This window comes from Drosophila obscura, unplaced genomic scaffold, assembly GCF_018151105.1.
Source record: "Drosophila obscura isolate BZ-5 IFL unplaced genomic scaffold, ASM1815110v1 contig_73, whole genome shotgun sequence".
Lineage (NCBI taxonomy): Eukaryota > Metazoa > Arthropoda > Insecta > Diptera > Drosophilidae > Drosophila > Drosophila obscura.
This window is the reverse complement of record NW_024542865.1, coordinates 8,721,460-8,737,965: the sequence shown is the minus strand read 5'-3', so window position 1 is coordinate 8,737,965 and position 16,506 is coordinate 8,721,460. Positions and strand designations below refer to the sequence as shown.

General features: G+C 48.5%; 2 protein-coding genes across 7 annotated transcripts; both read left to right on the top strand.

Moving 5' to 3' along the window:
- Positions 1–752: 752 nt before the first annotated feature.
- On the top strand, positions 753–3,179 carry LOC111082346 (keratin, type I cytoskeletal 9). The gene is made up of 7 exons (XM_041595528.1): positions 753–1,502; positions 1,558–1,713; positions 1,941–2,153; positions 2,217–2,285; positions 2,359–2,502; positions 2,570–2,629; positions 2,787–3,179. The coding sequence occupies exons 1-7, from the start codon at positions 753–755 to the stop codon at positions 3,177–3,179; spliced, it is 1,785 nt and encodes a 594-aa protein (XP_041451462.1).
- A 1,068-nt stretch (positions 3,180–4,247) lies between these two features.
- Positions 4,248–16,182, top strand: LOC111082327. 6 transcript variants are annotated; one of them, XM_022378527.2, is made up of 4 exons: positions 4,248–4,524; positions 12,067–12,265; positions 15,223–15,315; positions 15,409–16,182. In XM_022378527.2, the coding sequence occupies exons 2-4, from the start codon at positions 12,095–12,097 to the stop codon at positions 15,784–15,786; spliced, it is 642 nt and encodes a 213-aa protein (XP_022234219.1). In that variant the 5' UTR covers positions 4,248–4,524; positions 12,067–12,094; the 3' UTR covers positions 15,787–16,182. The 6 variants fall into 6 exon arrangements, with proteins under 6 accessions (XP_022234219.1, XP_022234221.1, XP_022234218.1 ...); XM_022378529.2 differs by lacking the exon at positions 4,248–4,524 and adding an exon at positions 11,619–11,708; XM_022378526.2 differs by lacking the exon at positions 4,248–4,524 and adding an exon at positions 11,634–11,738.
- The last annotated feature ends 324 nt before the right edge of the window (positions 16,183–16,506 follow it).

Below are 16,506 nucleotides of genomic sequence, written 5' to 3'. Positions count from 1 at the left end.
CCAGCCAGCCCCCGGCACGTAATCTCCCTGCATGCCCCAGGGTCTACGGATGATCACCGAGAGATCATCGAGATGTGCTGCTGCCTGTACCGAGAGTGGAGGCAACTGTAGAGCCAGCTAATGGTAATTAACAGTCACGCATTGCTGCGACACCTGTGCTGCTGCTGGCCGTCTCTTTCCCGAAATGGTTTTCCCCTTTTATATAAGTCACCTTTGGGGCCGCTAGGGAAATGGCCCCATTAGAAAATTGGCTAATGGCTAATGGCTTATGGGTTTGATCTGTGCCTAATGGAGGGACTAATGCACGCTTCTCGGTTCTTTGTTCTTTGCTATTTTTTCGGGTTCGAGGAGCTAAAATATCCGACTCTATCTGCCGCATAAAATGTGCCCCAGACTGCCATCGATGGCGGAGTTTATCAATCCTTTTGTGCCCGCCTTTATGCAGAGCAGAACCGATGGGATGGAACCACCATTTACCTGAGATTAAAGGCAACGCAAAGCTAGTTAGCATATGACAAACAGACCCATGGACATGGATGGCTAACCCATGGATGGCTCCACAAAACGATGGACAGAGAGATTGCACAACAATCGCAGAAGGAGGAGGAGGAGTGCCACGCCCACAGCTCACTGAGCGGAAACGTATCGTATTGTATCGATCGATTGTATCGATGGCCCCTGCATTCGATGTTATAATAAAAAGTGCGTTCGTCTCCTGGGCGCAGTTTTTGTTGAGCCGCCGCGACAAGCTGATGGACAACCTCCGAGTGCTGCTCCTGCTCTTCCTGATCGTACCGGCCAGCAGCCGGCCGAGCCGCATGCAACTGCAGTCCCACTACCGGCGCGCCGTGGCCGCCTACCGCCGCCTGGAGCGCACACTGCCACGGCAGGAGCTGAGGGCCCTCACGGGCATTGGCGTGCTGAACGGAGCCCGCCAGGCGGAGCAGCTCATGGAGGAGCACCTGGTGGAGGCCATCAAGGAGCTGCTGCTGATGCAGACGGAAGCAGATGCAGATCTGCCGCAGAGCGGCGATCGCGTGATGCCCAAGATCGATGCCATCGAGCAGCAGCTGACGCGGGACCAGCGCGCCCTGGACATCCTGAGCAGCGCCCTGGACGTGCTCTCCAGCACGAAGGATGATCACGAGTTCCAGCTGGAGCTGCGCGAGCTGGCCGCGCAGCAGAAGGAGGACGAGCTGCTGCAGCAGGAGCTCTCGGCGGACATCACGGGCGGACAGCAGCCGGAGCTGGGGGAGCGGCTGGGCCAGCTGCGCAGGCAGATCCTCAAGCAGGTGCCACAAATGAGGGTCGACCTGGACGCGAAGATCGAGAAGGCGCTGAGCCATCTCCTGGAGCAGGCCTCAGAGGACGGGGTGCTGGCCAAGGCCAGGCAGAAGGTCATCCAAAAGCGAGCCGTCCAAGGGGACGATGTGGCGCTGGAGACGGAGGGGGAACGACAATTTCCCGACGAAATGCGCATCATCAAGTCCATTCTGACAGAGGTAGGTGCCACGCCGTGGCATGGGATGGGGGACTGTGGCCCGCATTTAATCCAAGACCGATCACTTGCACTTCCAGGAGGACTTCCGGGAGAATCTGGTGGAACAGCAGCCAGAGAGACAAAGCAAGAAGCGGGAGAGGGAGCAGGAGCAGGAGCCCGCCGACTCGGAGCTGGACGACCTGCGGGACGACGTGGAGGAGCTGGACTTTAAAGTGAGTAGAGAAGCGGGCGATCCGCGATCCGTGTGACTAACCCAAAGACCCACCCAACCCCATTCCCCTGACATGGTGACATGGTGACATGGCTCTGCCACCCACTTAACCCACTGCTGACATGGTCTAGTCTTAACCCAACTAACGGGCTCTTGAAGTCGCGAAATGTTACAGCCAAAGGGAGAGCCAAGCCAAAAGCAAAAGCAAAACCCATACCCGAACCCAAGCCAAAGCCAAACTCCGATCCGAAGGCCAAGCAGCAGAGTGCCAAGCAAGACGTGGAGCCTGACTCCACCGAACTGATGAAGGAGGGAGGCGACGACGATGATGATGAGCTGGAAGAAATTGGAGAGGATGGAGCAGATGGCGGTGCCGGCGGCGGTGCAGGCGTAGGCGGAGGCGGTGGAGGTCTGGTCGGAATTATTGGAAGTCTCAGTGGCGTGAGTAGCAGTCAAAATCCCTCAAGAGTTGCCCCCATCTCACACGATTGATTGATTCTCTAGGGCGAAGGCGGCTCGGATGTGGGCGCCCTGATTGGAGCCCTCACTGGCGTCGTTTCCACTTTATTTGGGGTGAGTCCGCAGCCTGTTTGGGCCCCATCCCCCGCTAAATTCTAGCTGTGTGTTTTCTGTGTTTTCTCGCCAGCCTGGTGGCCTGGACATTGACACTCTGATCAGCAGCTCCACCTCGCTGCTGGCGGGCCTGCTGTCCGGCAACAAAAACTTTGGCACTGTCCTCGGCCAATACGTGGGCACCGCCTTCGAGGGCGTCTCTGGCGGAGGTGGAGCGGTAAGATTAACTGATCTTCTTCAGCAGAATTCCAGCTCATCCAGCTTCGTTCCCTCCAAACATTTAGGTGAACAATGGACAGTTTCTGGGCAACTTCCTGGGCACTGTGGTGGCCTCACTAAGCGCAGTATTTATCCATCCATCTCACACCCCTCACCCTCACCCCACCCACACCCACACCCACGCCCACACCCTGACCCCTAACTGTTCAACTAACTCCCAAACTGCCACACTGACGAATGGTTTTTGACGCCCTCTCTGCCCTTTCTTTGTCCCTTTCGTAGGACCCAGAGGAAGAAGGACCACCGCAGCCGCTGACCTTCGCCAAGAGCCTGCTCTCCAGCTTCCTGGAGGCCAAGTTTCGTCCCGCCGAGGCTTCTGAGGAACGCCACGACAGCGCAGAGCTGCCAAAGCCGCGCAAAAAGAAGGAGGGCGGCGGTGCCGCGGGTGGCTTCGATTCTGGCGGCTTTGTCAAGCAGGTGGCCTCCCATCTGGTGAACAGTGCCTTGGGTCTGGTGCTCAACGCCGCCCTGGGCGCCTTGGGCGGTGCCTCGAAGGCCTCCACAGGCGTCTTCTCGAGCAGCAGCAGCAGCAGCAGCAGCGGCGGCGGCCACCACTGGAAGCCGTCGGCCAGCAAACGATCATGGGCCTACGACGCCTACGACGAGCCATTCTAGCTAGGTTTCGCAACCGTTCAACGTTTTAACGTGCAATTGCTATAACCATATTGTTTGTACACATCTTTTTTTTTTTGGTTAGTTTTTAAATAAAGAGAAAGAAACAGACGGCGACTTGTCGGTCACTTGGGCAGCCAAGAAAGCGTAAAACAGGCATTAAATCAAATGCCGTAACCGCCTGTGCTGGCCTGGCCAGCGTCTGTGATGCAACAGCGTCCCACTCCAGTCCAGTCCACGCTGAGGCATTTCACCAGTCAACCCCCTCCCCCGCCACCGCCCGAAAAGGTCCGCCCACGCGTAAGTCCCATCTTCGTGTAAGGATCCTCGGGCACGCACTCCATGGACAGCGAGAAGCAGACAAAGGCGGAAGCACACGAAATATGGGCTTGGGCTGGGGTTTGGCTGGGTCACCAAGCCCATGTTGCCTTGCTGCTGCACCTTGTACGCACACTGCCAGAGTTCATTTGGCAAAATCAAAGTTCAGGGCAGATCAACAGCCATGAGACGGATTGAGCTGGCCATCGATGGAAGCCGGGGTATGGAGTATTGGCAGGGGGATAAACCGCTGGGAATACGTTGGAATATTATGTGAATTATTTATCAAAGAATATTGCTAGAGCCGTAACTTTTCCTAATTGCTTTTCCAACTTTGTTGTAGTCTTGGATTTAATTCCACTCTTGGCAGCGCATCTCTCTTGCTCTCTCTCTCTCCCTCTCTCTCTTTCTGCACTCACTCTCTTTCGCTCTTTGCTGGTCTCGGCTTGGCTCTCTTTTGCCCAATGGAGCAACTACTTTGGGCAGTGAAGCGGGCCTTGTGTCACTTTCTACTGATTGCACGTTTTATTAAATCGCTTTTTACTTGTCGCTTTGGCTTGGCTTGGCTTGGCTTGGCTTTCCTTTTCCTCTTTCGCCTGCTCTCTGTCTGGCTCTCTCTCTGTCTCTTTCACTGACTCTCTCTTGGTCAGTTGGCTGGCGTCTCCCCTACCTCTGTGGTTGCTGCTTGGCCTGGCCCCAAGTGGGCTCCGTACTCGACTCCGAGGCGGCTTTCAGTTATGCGTGAATCTTTCACAAGACCAAGTGACATTTTGCGGGCCGTTTAGTTGTCGCCTTTTTTCTTTTAATTTGAAAACTTTTTTACGTTTTTTGTTTGTTTATTGTTTTTTCTTCCGGTTTCTCGGTTTTTTCGGTTGTTTTATTTCATTTTGTTTGTGTGTGGTGTGCATTTTGAAATTGTTAATGAACTCAATTATATATTTGGGTGCTGTCCAAACGCCTCCGAGTTCGCATTGCAATTAAGCTTTCCGCCAGCTAATCCACTCCAGAGCCTGTTCGACTTCTTTCACGGGTAAGTTCCACTTAAATAAATGTATATGAAATATATATATATATGGCAGCCAGGAGTGCAGGGAGAGTGCAGGGAAAAGAGCGCACCGAAATCCCCCCCTCGTACCGGCTCCGGTAATGTGTGCCAAACAAAAGACTTAGGCAACGAACTTGCTAACTGGGCTAAGCTGCTGCTGCTGCGCTGTGGCCATAGGTCAGTCCCGGGCCTGAAAGCGCTTGCAGGGGCAGCCCCACTGATTAGCGCTCTCCTATTAATCGCTTTAGCTGCTGAAATTTGGCAACCCCCAAGCCCCCCTCCGCCCCAGCACAAGCATACAGTTAATTGCCACATAAATCAAAGAGCCACCAGAAAGGAGGTATTTTATTGGGTATTAATTCGCTTCGCTTATGAATTGTGTGTGCTTTAGTCATGATTGAAGCACTTGCACACACAAATAAAATACTCGCACCGAGCCTCCCTGCAGGCAGGAGCTTGGAATGAGAGGAGCACGAGTCTAGAGTTCGTTGAATTCATAGCCTTTGGTGAATTAATTCAAAGAATTTGTTGGGGTTAAGCCCCTTGCAAGTGGGTTGACCCCCAGCCATCGCGGAACATGTTTGAAGATGGGCAGAGACACACAAACACAGCGACAGCGACAGCGACAGCGACAGAGACAGCGACATGCAAGAGTCAACTAGCCACGCATTTGGACGGACCGTCTTGGCCTGGCCCAAAGAAACCGGTAACGGTCTCAAGGTCGTTGACAGACAAGAGTCGCTGGCGATGGCGATGGTGATGGTGATGGTGATGGCGATGGCTGGGTCGAGATAAGCCCTGACTTAGCCCAACGGCAGCCACAGCCGTCAACGCACAACACAGCCGGCGCTTTGTGCCCATCGATGGCGAAGGCGAAGGCACACGTATGTGTGTGTGATCGTTTTGGGCCGCCAGAGGCGAAAGAGCAGCCAAAACAGAGAAACGAAAAAAAAAAGCGAAAGTAAATGCCATGAAAGTGGAGCACAGTGGACGGCTGGACGCGTCGAAGGCAGACCAGCGAGGGGGCGTCTCAATATCACACATTCACACATCCATCCACACATCAGTTTACACATCAGTATGTATGTATGTATGTTTGTATGTTTGTATGCATGTTGAGTTATGTACAGGTGTCATATCTAAGTCGGTCAATAAGTTTATTGACCACAAACCGCAGACATCAGCATTTCATTTTGTGCATAGATTTTTGTAATGAAATGAATGCTCTGATTTGTCGGCAGATGAGAGTTTTATTCGCCTTTACACACACACCTCCCCACCCCACACCACCGTTGATTATGCAAACCTCCCCCCCCCCTGCCGCACAAAACTCAATCAAATTGGCAATAAACCAATGCCCTCACTGAATCTGAATCTGAATCTGGATGTGGATTTGGATTTGGGTCTGCTCCATAAATGAAATATTTATCGCCCTGTTTATTATGTAAATTTTGAAATCTGCGTACGATTCCGCAGCGCGCCATCTGTGCGTGGCTTTATGTGTCAATTATGAGCGCTAAAGTCCGTACGGGAACGTCTTGTATTAGGCGTATTTTCACACATTTTATTTAATGTCAAAATGCAGAGGGGAGGTGCTTAAAACTACATGGAGTTCGGCTGCATCATAGAGTATAGAGTGAGCTTTGAACGGGTTCTTTTATTGCATTTTATTGAAAAGTCAAATTTGAATTCTTTCAAGAACCTCTGAAGCCTGAAGCCGAAAGCCGAAAGCCTGAAGCCGAAAGCCGAAAGCCTGAAGCTGTTTACCCAAAGGGTAGCACCGTCGATTGGCGCTGCACAAATGCCTACAAATGCCTAAGTGATTTCCAACTTTACGGCTCATTTAACAGCGCCGGCCAGCGGCAACGACCATTATCCATTGGCCATTATCCATTGGCCGTTGGCCAAGTTCTCTCTGCACGGACTTCGAATGGGCAATTAAACAAAATGATCAAATTTGAAATGCCTTTCAAAAACGCCACTCGGCCGAGTACTTAAACATATACGAAAAATGATATTATTAAAAATACGTAGAGGCTGCTCTCCAGCATCGACCTTCGACGGCTTATCGAAGAGTCCAACTCCGACGCTGACCGCGACTCGCGAGTCCAAGATGGGGTGTACGTACGCGAGCGTGTAACACTGTACAGTAGCAAGATTTATTAGTGCCAACGAGCGTCTATAATTATTGTGATCAGTGAGCAAACAAACGCCACATGACTCGGCTAATAAGCAGCACAAATTCCCCGCCAGAATCCACCGCGAGCCAGCATTAACCTTTGCGTTCCAAGAACGATCCAAGCCGGTGTGCTGCCGTTGCTGCCTGTCTGGCGGTGAATGGCCCGGCCCGGCCAGGCCAGGCCAGGCCAGGCCAACTGGCAACTGGCAACGCCTTTTCCAATTAAATTTGCCTCGGCGCGGCGATTGGGAACAAAACGTTGCTGTACTTCTGAACTGAAGGATTTGCCAAAAGGAAATTAGCTTTTTGCTTTTTGCTTTTTGCTCAGTGCTAATGTTCATGTTCCATGAACCAGATAACAGCTAATAGCTAGCTAATCTTGAGTGGTGATTCCATTGTTGTTTTCTTAAGCTGGACTTTGGATCTATTTGCGGGTATGTTTTGCTCGGGGGTATCCTCAGACATCTTGGGCTGGAATGCCACAGAACTAGTTCCAGCGGCACTGTAGATGGTAAGTGGCTTGCGTAAGGCCGCCATCAACGGTTCATTAGAGCCCCGCTTAAAGGCCCAGCAGCCATAGCAGTTTATGTGGACACGAGCATCTTTCTCCTCGAGCCGTTAACGAGCCTCGTTTGTTGCGGCTTAACGAAGCTCAAATCTCGCCCCATCCTCTCAGCCTCAGTCTCAGTCTCAGTCTGAGCATGTTAATAGCCCACAAATGGATGGATAAGGATGGATATATGATTGTATAGTTATATGGATATATGGATATATGGATGGTAGCTTGTAGCTATTAAGTGGCGGAGTTACTTGGTCTGGCCTGGTCTGTGGGCCCCTGTTTTTCTGCGTGCCCAGTCATTGAGGCAAGAACCATGGAACATGAATGAACATGTGACATTAATGCCTGAAGCCCTGGCCACACTCTCGGAAAAAAGTCATGCATAATGACACTCGTTGCACAATGTGACCAGGCAGGCAGGCAGGCAGGCAGGCAGGCAGGCAGGCAGACATTAAGCAATGCCGCCACATTATGCCAGCATTCAACATTCAGTATTCGACATCTAAAATTCAGCTGGAGAACAAGTTGCCTATGCTTGCCACTGGTTAGTACAAATTTAATGCGTCTGCCCCGCAACTTGTTTGCAACGGCAGCAGCAGCGGCAGCGGCAGCTCCCTTGCCCCTTCCTTAACAAAATGGTTGGCCATTTGGCATTTTACACGAAAATGAGACTGAGACTGAAACTGAAACCAAAACTCGAACCAAAAATGCGATGAAGATCTGGTACAAAGCCAGTTCAGTTCAGTTCAGTTCAGTTAATTTTTGGGGTCGGCTCTGGGGGGGTCGACTTTGGGGTCGACGCCAGCTGGGCAAGGACGACTTCATCCAACAACTACATCAACATCAACATCAAAATCAACTCTCGTACCTTATCGGCCAGTGCAATTATGTCAGCTTTATGAGCCACCAGCACCAGTATGCAACGCTTTGCGTTTGGGGTCTTGGCCAAGTCAAAATGCTTTTCGCATAGCATGTACGTACTCTCGTACGCTGTGTGACAAGGCGGCGGCTTAGTTCGAGATTAGTTCGTATAAAATGCAACAGCAGAACAAAGTCTGTCATAAATTTTATGAGCCACGCTCTGGGTGACAGCAGACAGCAGACGGGAGACTAACTGACTGACTGATTGGCCAGCAATTATGGCGTTCTAATTGAGGCGCCACAGCGACAGCGACAGCATCGGCATCAGCATCAGCCACACACAAATAGCCAATAAAAATACCCAAAGACAACAAACTGTAATTGAATTTCCATGGCTAATTATAATTTGTTAATTGTGCAGCGACTGATTGAATGCAACTAGTCCAGCAACGAGCATGAGTAGAAGATTGGCCTGCCTGCAGCTGGGGATTCTCTGATTCCCTCTGGGGCTTTCCTCTAGCTCTTTCTCATTTGTATTCCCTGCCGATGGAACGAGATCAGCAGCAGCAGCAGCAGCAGCATCAGCGGCAAACAAGATTGAAAATTGAAAGTTAATTTGGCTAAGGTTGAAGCAGGGCAAAAGTAAGAGGCACTCAGGCATAGGAGCAGCGACAGCAGGGCACAGTCGGGTTCTCCGCAAGAAACACCTGCCAGAGGTCTGTGTGGAGGACGGAGACGCAGATGGAGATGAAGATGGAGACGGAGATGGAGTTGGATCTTCTACTTGGCTGCGCTCTGTCAACTGGTCCGACCTTGTGACCTACAAAAACGATGACAGTTGTGCGTGCTGCCTGCACTTTGCATTTTGGGTTTTGGGTTTTGGGTTTGGCTTTTTCGCCTTTTTCCCTTTTTAGTTTTTGTAGTTTTTTTGTTTTTATTTTTTTGCGGCTTGTGGTTTTTAGTTTGTGGTTTTTGGTTTTTGGTTTTTGTTTTTGTGAGCTTGCTGAAATTTGTACATTTTTTATATTGTCATTTCAACGGATGCGCGCATTAATTTTGCTTTATTTTGGCTTCACTTTTGTTGTCATCGTCTGGCCATAAAATGTTGCATAAAACAGCAAAAACCAGCAACCAGTCGCCATGTCTGGGGCTGTGGCTGGGACTGGGGCTGGGGCAAGGTGCGGCAGCACCTCTTAATGTCAATTAAGGATTATGTTTCGTTCCCAGACCCGAACCGAATCGACCTTGAGCCCAGGCGTTGATTAAGTCCGCTGCTCGCACATTGATAAGCAAATTGTTGACTCCATAAAGCGGTTCACCTGATTTCTGCAGCCCCAAGACCCATACGTGCATACATACATATATATTCATTCAGAGTCAGAGTCAGCGACAGGGTAAAACGGGTTAAGTGCTGTCCGGGGCTAATTAGAAAGGTTTCGCCCCATCCCGAGTGTCAACTGGCAATTTCGGTCTGCGATGCCATCTGAATGGGAACCGAAGATCGTGACATGTAGCATACTCGTAATTAAGTGACTGACTTACTGACTGACTGACTGACTGACTGACTGATCCTCTCACTCATAAAACTCACCCACGATGATCCTTGCTTTCATTTATTTTACTTATTTATAGAGAAGCTTTATTAATGTGATGTGATTCTACAGCAAGAAACGCTCATTAATAATCCAATTGTCTAGCATAAACACCGTCTCAGAGTCACTTCAGATGAATTCATTTTGATAGACGGCACTTTATCCCAATTTAAATCTCAAAAATTGACTTAATCAGCAACAGATTGGATTGGAATTGGAATCGAAATTGGCTGCGATTTATTTAGTTAATTGTTCAGAATTTAGCTCGCGGCAGGCCGGCAGGCCAGCATATGGACGGACACACACCACAATCGAAGTGACTAATTATACGAGTAAAGATATGCATGTACATGCGGGCCACATCGAAACGGATTGGATTGGATTGAATTGAATTGGATATCGTATCGTATCGTATCGTATCGTATCTGAGTCTATGCAATTCCAGTTATTAAGTTTCTTAAGTCTGAATTCAATACGCGCACTTTGACTCCAATTTATCGGTCTCCCTCTGGCGTCTGAAGGAAAACGACTTGTCTTTTCTCTACTTTGTATTCGTATTCTCTTTTTTTCGATCTTGGTTTTGTTTGGTTTGGCCTGGCTTGGCTTAGCTTGGTTTGTTTTTTTTTTTATTTTCCAACATATATTACGAGAATTTCTAGCCTCCAGTTAGTCCATAAATATGTATAATTTATATTGGTCATAAATCGTTAAAAAAAAGGCGCATTAAAATGCCATTTTACATAGTTAGCACATTGTCGAGGCTACATTCTGCTGCTGGATGCGCATAAATTTTCGCTAATTTAATCAGCTCTAAGAGTCAAGGATCTTCAGTGGGAACTTTAAATTGCCCGTAGCCGTAGTCGATCGTCATTCGATTGCAGAGAAGTTGTGTATAATTCTAAGGAACAATTTATTGCACTCATGGGTGTGGAACTGCAATTTGCATTATGCCAGCAAAGATTTCCCGCCCTAAAGCAGGCGCCCCACATTCTGCATTTGAATGGAAAAAACTCCATCAAAAATACTTATAACTACCATCATAAATATATGTTCTAAAAGTCCTATTGGATTTCTATTAGATGTGCATCCAACAATTGTCTCTAAAAAGGTTTGCCAGAGGCTCAAGAATTACTTTCAGAGATATTTATTCTATTTGTGCGCCCTAAAGTATGGTAGAAAATATTACCAAACACTTGTGGCTGATCCAACAGCCATCAAATGGTTTATAGAAGACATTTATAATGGTTAATTCCATTTCCTTTCCATTTGATTGTCCCAAAACCTGTCCAAGTGGAAAATAACCAACCAACAAATTTGTCCACTCGCACCCTTATGTAAGCGGCTTAGCGCCATTCGGCAGTGATGACAATCCAATCCGAAGAGTGCTTGAGAATGCATTAAACACAATTCCATTGCGCATACGCATCGTATAACCAACAGTACCATAGCCGAGTGAGTAGCCTGTGCCTGTGCCTGTGCCTGTGGCCGACTGCCTCCCAGCTGGCTGGTTGTGTGTGGCTGTGCTTTAATTGAAAGCCAAAAAGTACAAATTAAAAGCGCATTGCAGAAACAGCAGCCAACAACAAACAGCCAAAGCACAGACAGAGTGACTTAACAGCTCTTCGGTTTTGCACTTTATTGAGCGCTTTTTTTTTCGCTCAAAAACGAGTTGGTCAGACGCTTGAGTCGAACGTCGGACGTCGGACGTCGACGCTGGCGTTGTTAGCGCCGCAATAAAATTCAATTTGGATGGATTTCGTTGTGGTTTTTGTTGCTGCTATTTTCGGGTTTGAAGACGCTGACGCCGGCAGTAGCAGCAGCAATCGCAGCTCAGGCAGCTCAGGCAGCCCAGACAGCCAAGGCAGCAGGCAGCAGGCAGCGCGGTAAAAAAAAAGCTCCGACGCGTTCGGGGGCTGCGCCTGCGCCGTGGCGCCGTGGGCTGTGTAACCGATTTTTTGGCCACTGCTAAATCATTGAAGTAACTTTCGTCTGCAGTCATTTGCTTAAAGTTAGTGAACGTGCTAGTATCGCGTATCTGGCGGCGCGGCTTTCAGCAATCGAATCAAAGAAAAATAATCAAGAAAAACCTCAGCCCGTTCCAAACACTTTAAACAATTTTTCAACATCTTGGTTATATTTTTGTTTTGTTTGGTTTTTGTTTACCTCTCGCCTGCGAGAGCTTAAAGTTTCTGTGTGTTTTTGTTTGGTGTGTAGCCTCGAAAATGGGGTGAAATATTTCTAGTTTCCCCCCAGAAAATAAAATATAGTAACCGCGAAAATCGGATTTAAATTGTGTGCCAAACGATTTATAAGTCTTTCCTTTTGGTTAATTGCAGAATTTACAACGAAAGGAAGTCCACAAAGATGCAGTACACAAAGTGCAAAACGATGCTGATGCTGGCCGTACTATCGTTATCGCTAACGCTATCGTTATCGGCGCCCTCGCCCCAGCAGCTCAACACCGAGCTGGAGTCCACGCTCCAGGACAGCGGCTTCAGCAGCAGCGACCCGGACCTCAATCCCATCAATGCAGAGGTAAAGCCCCTAACCAACCATCCAACCATCCACCCATCCACCCATCCGCCCATCTGCCCATCTGCCCATCCACCCATCCACCCAACTGTAAGCCACCCAACAAGGAAGTCAGACCAGAAAGAGACAGCATGCCAACATACAGCCAGAGAGAGAGAGAGAGAGAGAGAGAGAGAGACAGCGAGGGGTGGCATGGGGAAACTTGATTGTCTGTCTCGTCTCCTTGGGGGCAGCTGGGGCGTGAAAGTGAATTTTGCCTGCGGCTCTCTGCGGCTTGTTGCACATTTCGCTGTTGCTCTGTTGCTCTGTGGCTCTGTGGCTCTGTGGCTCTGTGGCTCTGTTGCTTTTGTTGTGTAAGCCGCTGCTAATTTTTGCGGCCTGGTGCATTGAACCGACTTCTGGCACAGCCATCGCCCATCGCCCATCGCCCATAGCTCTATGGGCCATTTTCATTGCGAATATGTTAATATCGAATATCGCACAAGAAATCGATTCGAATCCGAAATTCGTTGCCGAATACAAGACGCCAGACATGACGACCTTGAGCGCGACGAAACTTGTTAACGACCTACGTTAACATTTCAAAACCATTCCCCAAAAAAAAACCAAAAACCCAAAAGCCCAACAGAAACCGAACCAAAGCCAACGCCTCGGCGGGATAGAGAGGGAGATGCAGTAGCAGCAAGAGAAAGAGAAGAGGAGAAAGAGAGAGGGTCCAAGCGGAGACCTCATCACTTGTCTTCGCTGTCCCTCTCTGCACTCACTCTCTCTCTCTCTCTCTCTCGCTCTCTCGCTCTCTCTCTGCTGATTTCCAGGGTTGTGAAACGTTTCCGCGGCTTCACAGTTTGTTAATATATTTCTTTGCTCTTCTTCGTGCTTATTGATTCAACAATGTGTTGTAAACATTTGATTGAATCCACACAAATCAATTGCCAAATCAATTAGGAGTCCATTCCAGTGGAATCGGAACAGCCGCAAAGTTCTCAATCTGAATCTGAATAGTGGGAGAATAAAAACAATGACAGATGGGATTTATTATTACAAATAATAATATAAATATTTAAATATTGAAAAATATTCTAAAATATATATAGGATTTGTTTAGGTTTAACTTTCAGTTCCTAGCTACCTCTTTGAGGCCCATCAATTGTCTGTCTGGCTGCCCTTCCCGTTTGCCCCTCACCGTTGCACCGTTGTTCAAGTCCCGTGTCGCGCTTTCAACAACTGACCTGATTTGTGGTATATATAAATCATGGCTCACGTTTATTTTTTGAAAACTGTTTGTCACTTCAGAAAAAAACCAAAACAAAAACAAAAACAAAACCAAAAAAAACCAAAGACAATGAAACGTTGGAGTGGGAAGTGTGGAGTGTGGAATGGGAGGGGGTAACAGGCAGCGTAATGTGTTTAGCGTTTTGTTAAACTAATAAATTGCCAGGCAAATGTTTTAGGTTTTCGAACAAAAACTAGACATAGGCAGAAACAACAACCATGTGGGCTGGTGCCGCCAGAGGCACTGGACCGCAAATTGGGTAATCTCAAGTGGGAGAACGGCAGAACAATGGGGCAAAGATTTTGCTAAATTATTGCTCGAATACATGCAACAATGCAACAACATTCAAAAAATGAATTGCACAAATTTCGGCCATCAAAAAATGACAATAGAAGTGGGCACAAAGGGTTGGGTCTAACCATGGCCTAAAGTGCTTCAACTCTCCTTAGAATTACCACTCTGTTTGGCAGTCTGCGAGCTCTCGACATAACCCATTTAGATATGTGTGCATGTTGCGCTCTTGATTGAAATTTCCCAGCACCTAAAGTTCTTTCTGCCAGAGGAGGAGGAGGAGGAGCAGTTGGTCTTTGAGTCAGCTCTGAGTGATTTTCCCGAACTGCGAATTGAAATTCAAATCACTTGCCCCACAAATAATTGCATAACTTCGTTAGAGTCTGTGGGCAAGGGAAGAGAGTACGAGGAGAAGGGCAAATGACGTCACAACAAAACAAAACAAAACAAAAACAAAAACAAAAACAAACAAAATTAAAATGAAAATTAAATACAGAGGTCGCAAGTACAGAGAGTTGAGTACGCGCCGAGTCACATCCGATTGCACTTAAGCACCAGCCCAGCAGCTTAGTAGAGCTCCGATCGGATCGCATTGGCTCGGAATAGTTTCGGTTCAGTTTTGATTTGTTTCGTTTCGTTTTGCTGCCGTACAGTCTTGGGGCTTGGATTATGCGTTTTGGTTTGAAATGAGTCGATTTCGGCTTCGAGTTGCATACATATCGCATGTTTTGGAGCCGGCCAGCCAGAGTCAGAGTCAGAGCCAGAGCCCGATGATGGCCTGAATGCTAAGTGCGGATCGGTGGGGTCGATCGAGAAGCGGGCCAAAAGTACTGCAAGTTATCGACGGCTTAGAATGATCGAGGTCCGTGCTCGAGTCGAGACTCCAAAGCCCCCCACCAGCAGCAGCACCAGCACCAGCAGCATGAGTATGAGTATGAGTGATATAATTATTTATGTATGAATACGTTTGAATGTATGAATGTTTTTTGAGTGAATGAATGTGTGTGTTGTGTGTGTTTTTTCTTGTGCCAGCCAGCCTCAAATTGGGTCAAGTCGAACCGGCCTTAAGTGTCGGAGATTATCGAGTGTGTGTGTGTGTTTTTTTTCGGCTGATTTCTTGCATTTTCTGCTGCTGTTGTTGTTGTTGTTGTTGTTGTTGTTGTTGTCTTCTTTGCCACCAGCAATTAAACTTGAAGTCAGTTTTTGGGGCAAAGAATCACACAAAATACTCGTAAATGAACGGCAATTAGTCAAGAAACAAAACAAAAACAAAAACAGAAACAACAACAACAACAACAGACGTATTGAAAGTTCATGGTCCAGCTAGTGGATGCCGACTGTGTGAAGCGAAGCCCCCCGCCAATCTCTGTTCTCCGATTCGATTCCTTTTTTCCAGGAGGTGTTGGGCGACGGCCAAGAGCGCAACAAAAGAAAACTACCCGATGCGACATTTGAGGCCAAGAATGCCGTGCTCGGCTTCGTCTTTGGTGTAAGTATAGCTGCATTTGATCGCCTCCAGATGCTAGATGCAATAGATATGATATGATCGATTTTTGTGTGTGTGTGTGTGTTTTGCCCTCAGAAAATCGACAACTTCCTGGACACAAAGACGCGCGTGATCGAGCAGCTGGACCGCGCCAATATCGAGAAGAACAAGCAGTGGGACATCAAGTCGCCGGTGCCCATCAAGGACTTCCAGACCCTGATCACGGCCGTCGTCTCGCCCAAGATCCGCTCGCTGGGCAACATTGCCAATGACATCACCACTGGCGTCCTGACGACCATCACCGCCTTCAGTGGCTCCTCGGCGGGCAATGGCAATGCCAATGCCGGCCTGGGCAATGTTGTCTCCAAGTTCTTGAGCTTCTCCGGCCCCATACTGCAGGGCTCCTCGGGCGGTGTCAATGGCATTGGTGGTGCAACGACACCATCGCCGGACTCTGACGAGGCGGGCTACTAAGCAGCACATGGGAGTCACAGGCAGCGAGAGAGAGAGAGAGAGAGAGAGAGAGAGAGAGAGAGCAATGAGCGCTAACTGGTTGAGCCTTGTAATTTATCGTTATCCTTCGACCAATACTTAGATTCACTCACACTCCTGGATGGCATGGAATGGAATGGAATGGAATGCGGCGTGAATGCGGAGCAAAAATCTCGTGGAATCTTGTCCCCCCCTCGCTCGAATCGTTATACCCCTATACCTTTTTTGTTTTGTCACACCTTTTAGTTAAGCTCAACTTTACGCATTGTTTCATGTTTGTACATACATTCGGCATATATAAATACGATTACTATACGATATCAATCAAAACCCACGACTCTATGGCGATCCAAAATAAATGAATAAAAGGAAAAACATTCACACAAAAACGAACATTTTTTTTTTTTGTTGGTGTTCAATTCGCTGGCGGCCCATGGCTCCCATGGCTCCCATGGCCTTGTCGGCAGCTGTGGGTTGGGTTTGGGATGGCTGTGAGTTTGGTTTTGGGTCTGTCCCGCTGGCTGTTTGTCTCTGTCTGTGTATCTTTGTTGGCTAACTCACACTCATCGCTCTCTCTCTCTCTCTCTCTCTCTATCTCTATCTCTCGCAGAGCAAACGCAGGCGGGCACGCGCCGGGAGCAAAGACCTGAGCGATGCCGCGGATATCAGCAGCGACAACGTTTCGTTCGAGCTGCCCGGCGA

What these genes read in the sequence shown, in the direction of transcription:
- LOC111082346 (XM_041595528.1), top strand. Translation starts at nt 753, where the DNA reads ATGGACAACCTCCGAGTGCTGCTCCTGCTCTTCCTGATCGTACCGGCC. An exon ending in TCTCTGGCGGAGGTGGAGCG is followed by an intron (nt 2,503 to 2,569) that starts GTAAGATTAACT and finishes CCAAACATTTAG; the next exon opens with GTGAACAATGGACAGTTTCT. An exon ending in TGGTGGCCTCACTAAGCGCA is followed by an intron (nt 2,630 to 2,786) that starts GTATTTATCCAT and finishes TCCCTTTCGTAG; the next exon opens with GACCCAGAGGAAGAAGGACC.
- LOC111082327 (XM_022378527.2), top strand. Translation starts at nt 12,095, where the DNA reads ATGCAGTACACAAAGTGCAAAACGATGCTGATGCTGGCCGTACTATCG. An exon ending in TCAATCCCATCAATGCAGAG is followed by an intron (nt 12,266 to 15,222) that starts GTAAAGCCCCTA and finishes CCTTTTTTCCAG; the next exon opens with GAGGTGTTGGGCGACGGCCA. An exon ending in TGCTCGGCTTCGTCTTTGGT is followed by an intron (nt 15,316 to 15,408) that starts GTAAGTATAGCT and finishes TTTTGCCCTCAG; the next exon opens with AAAATCGACAACTTCCTGGA.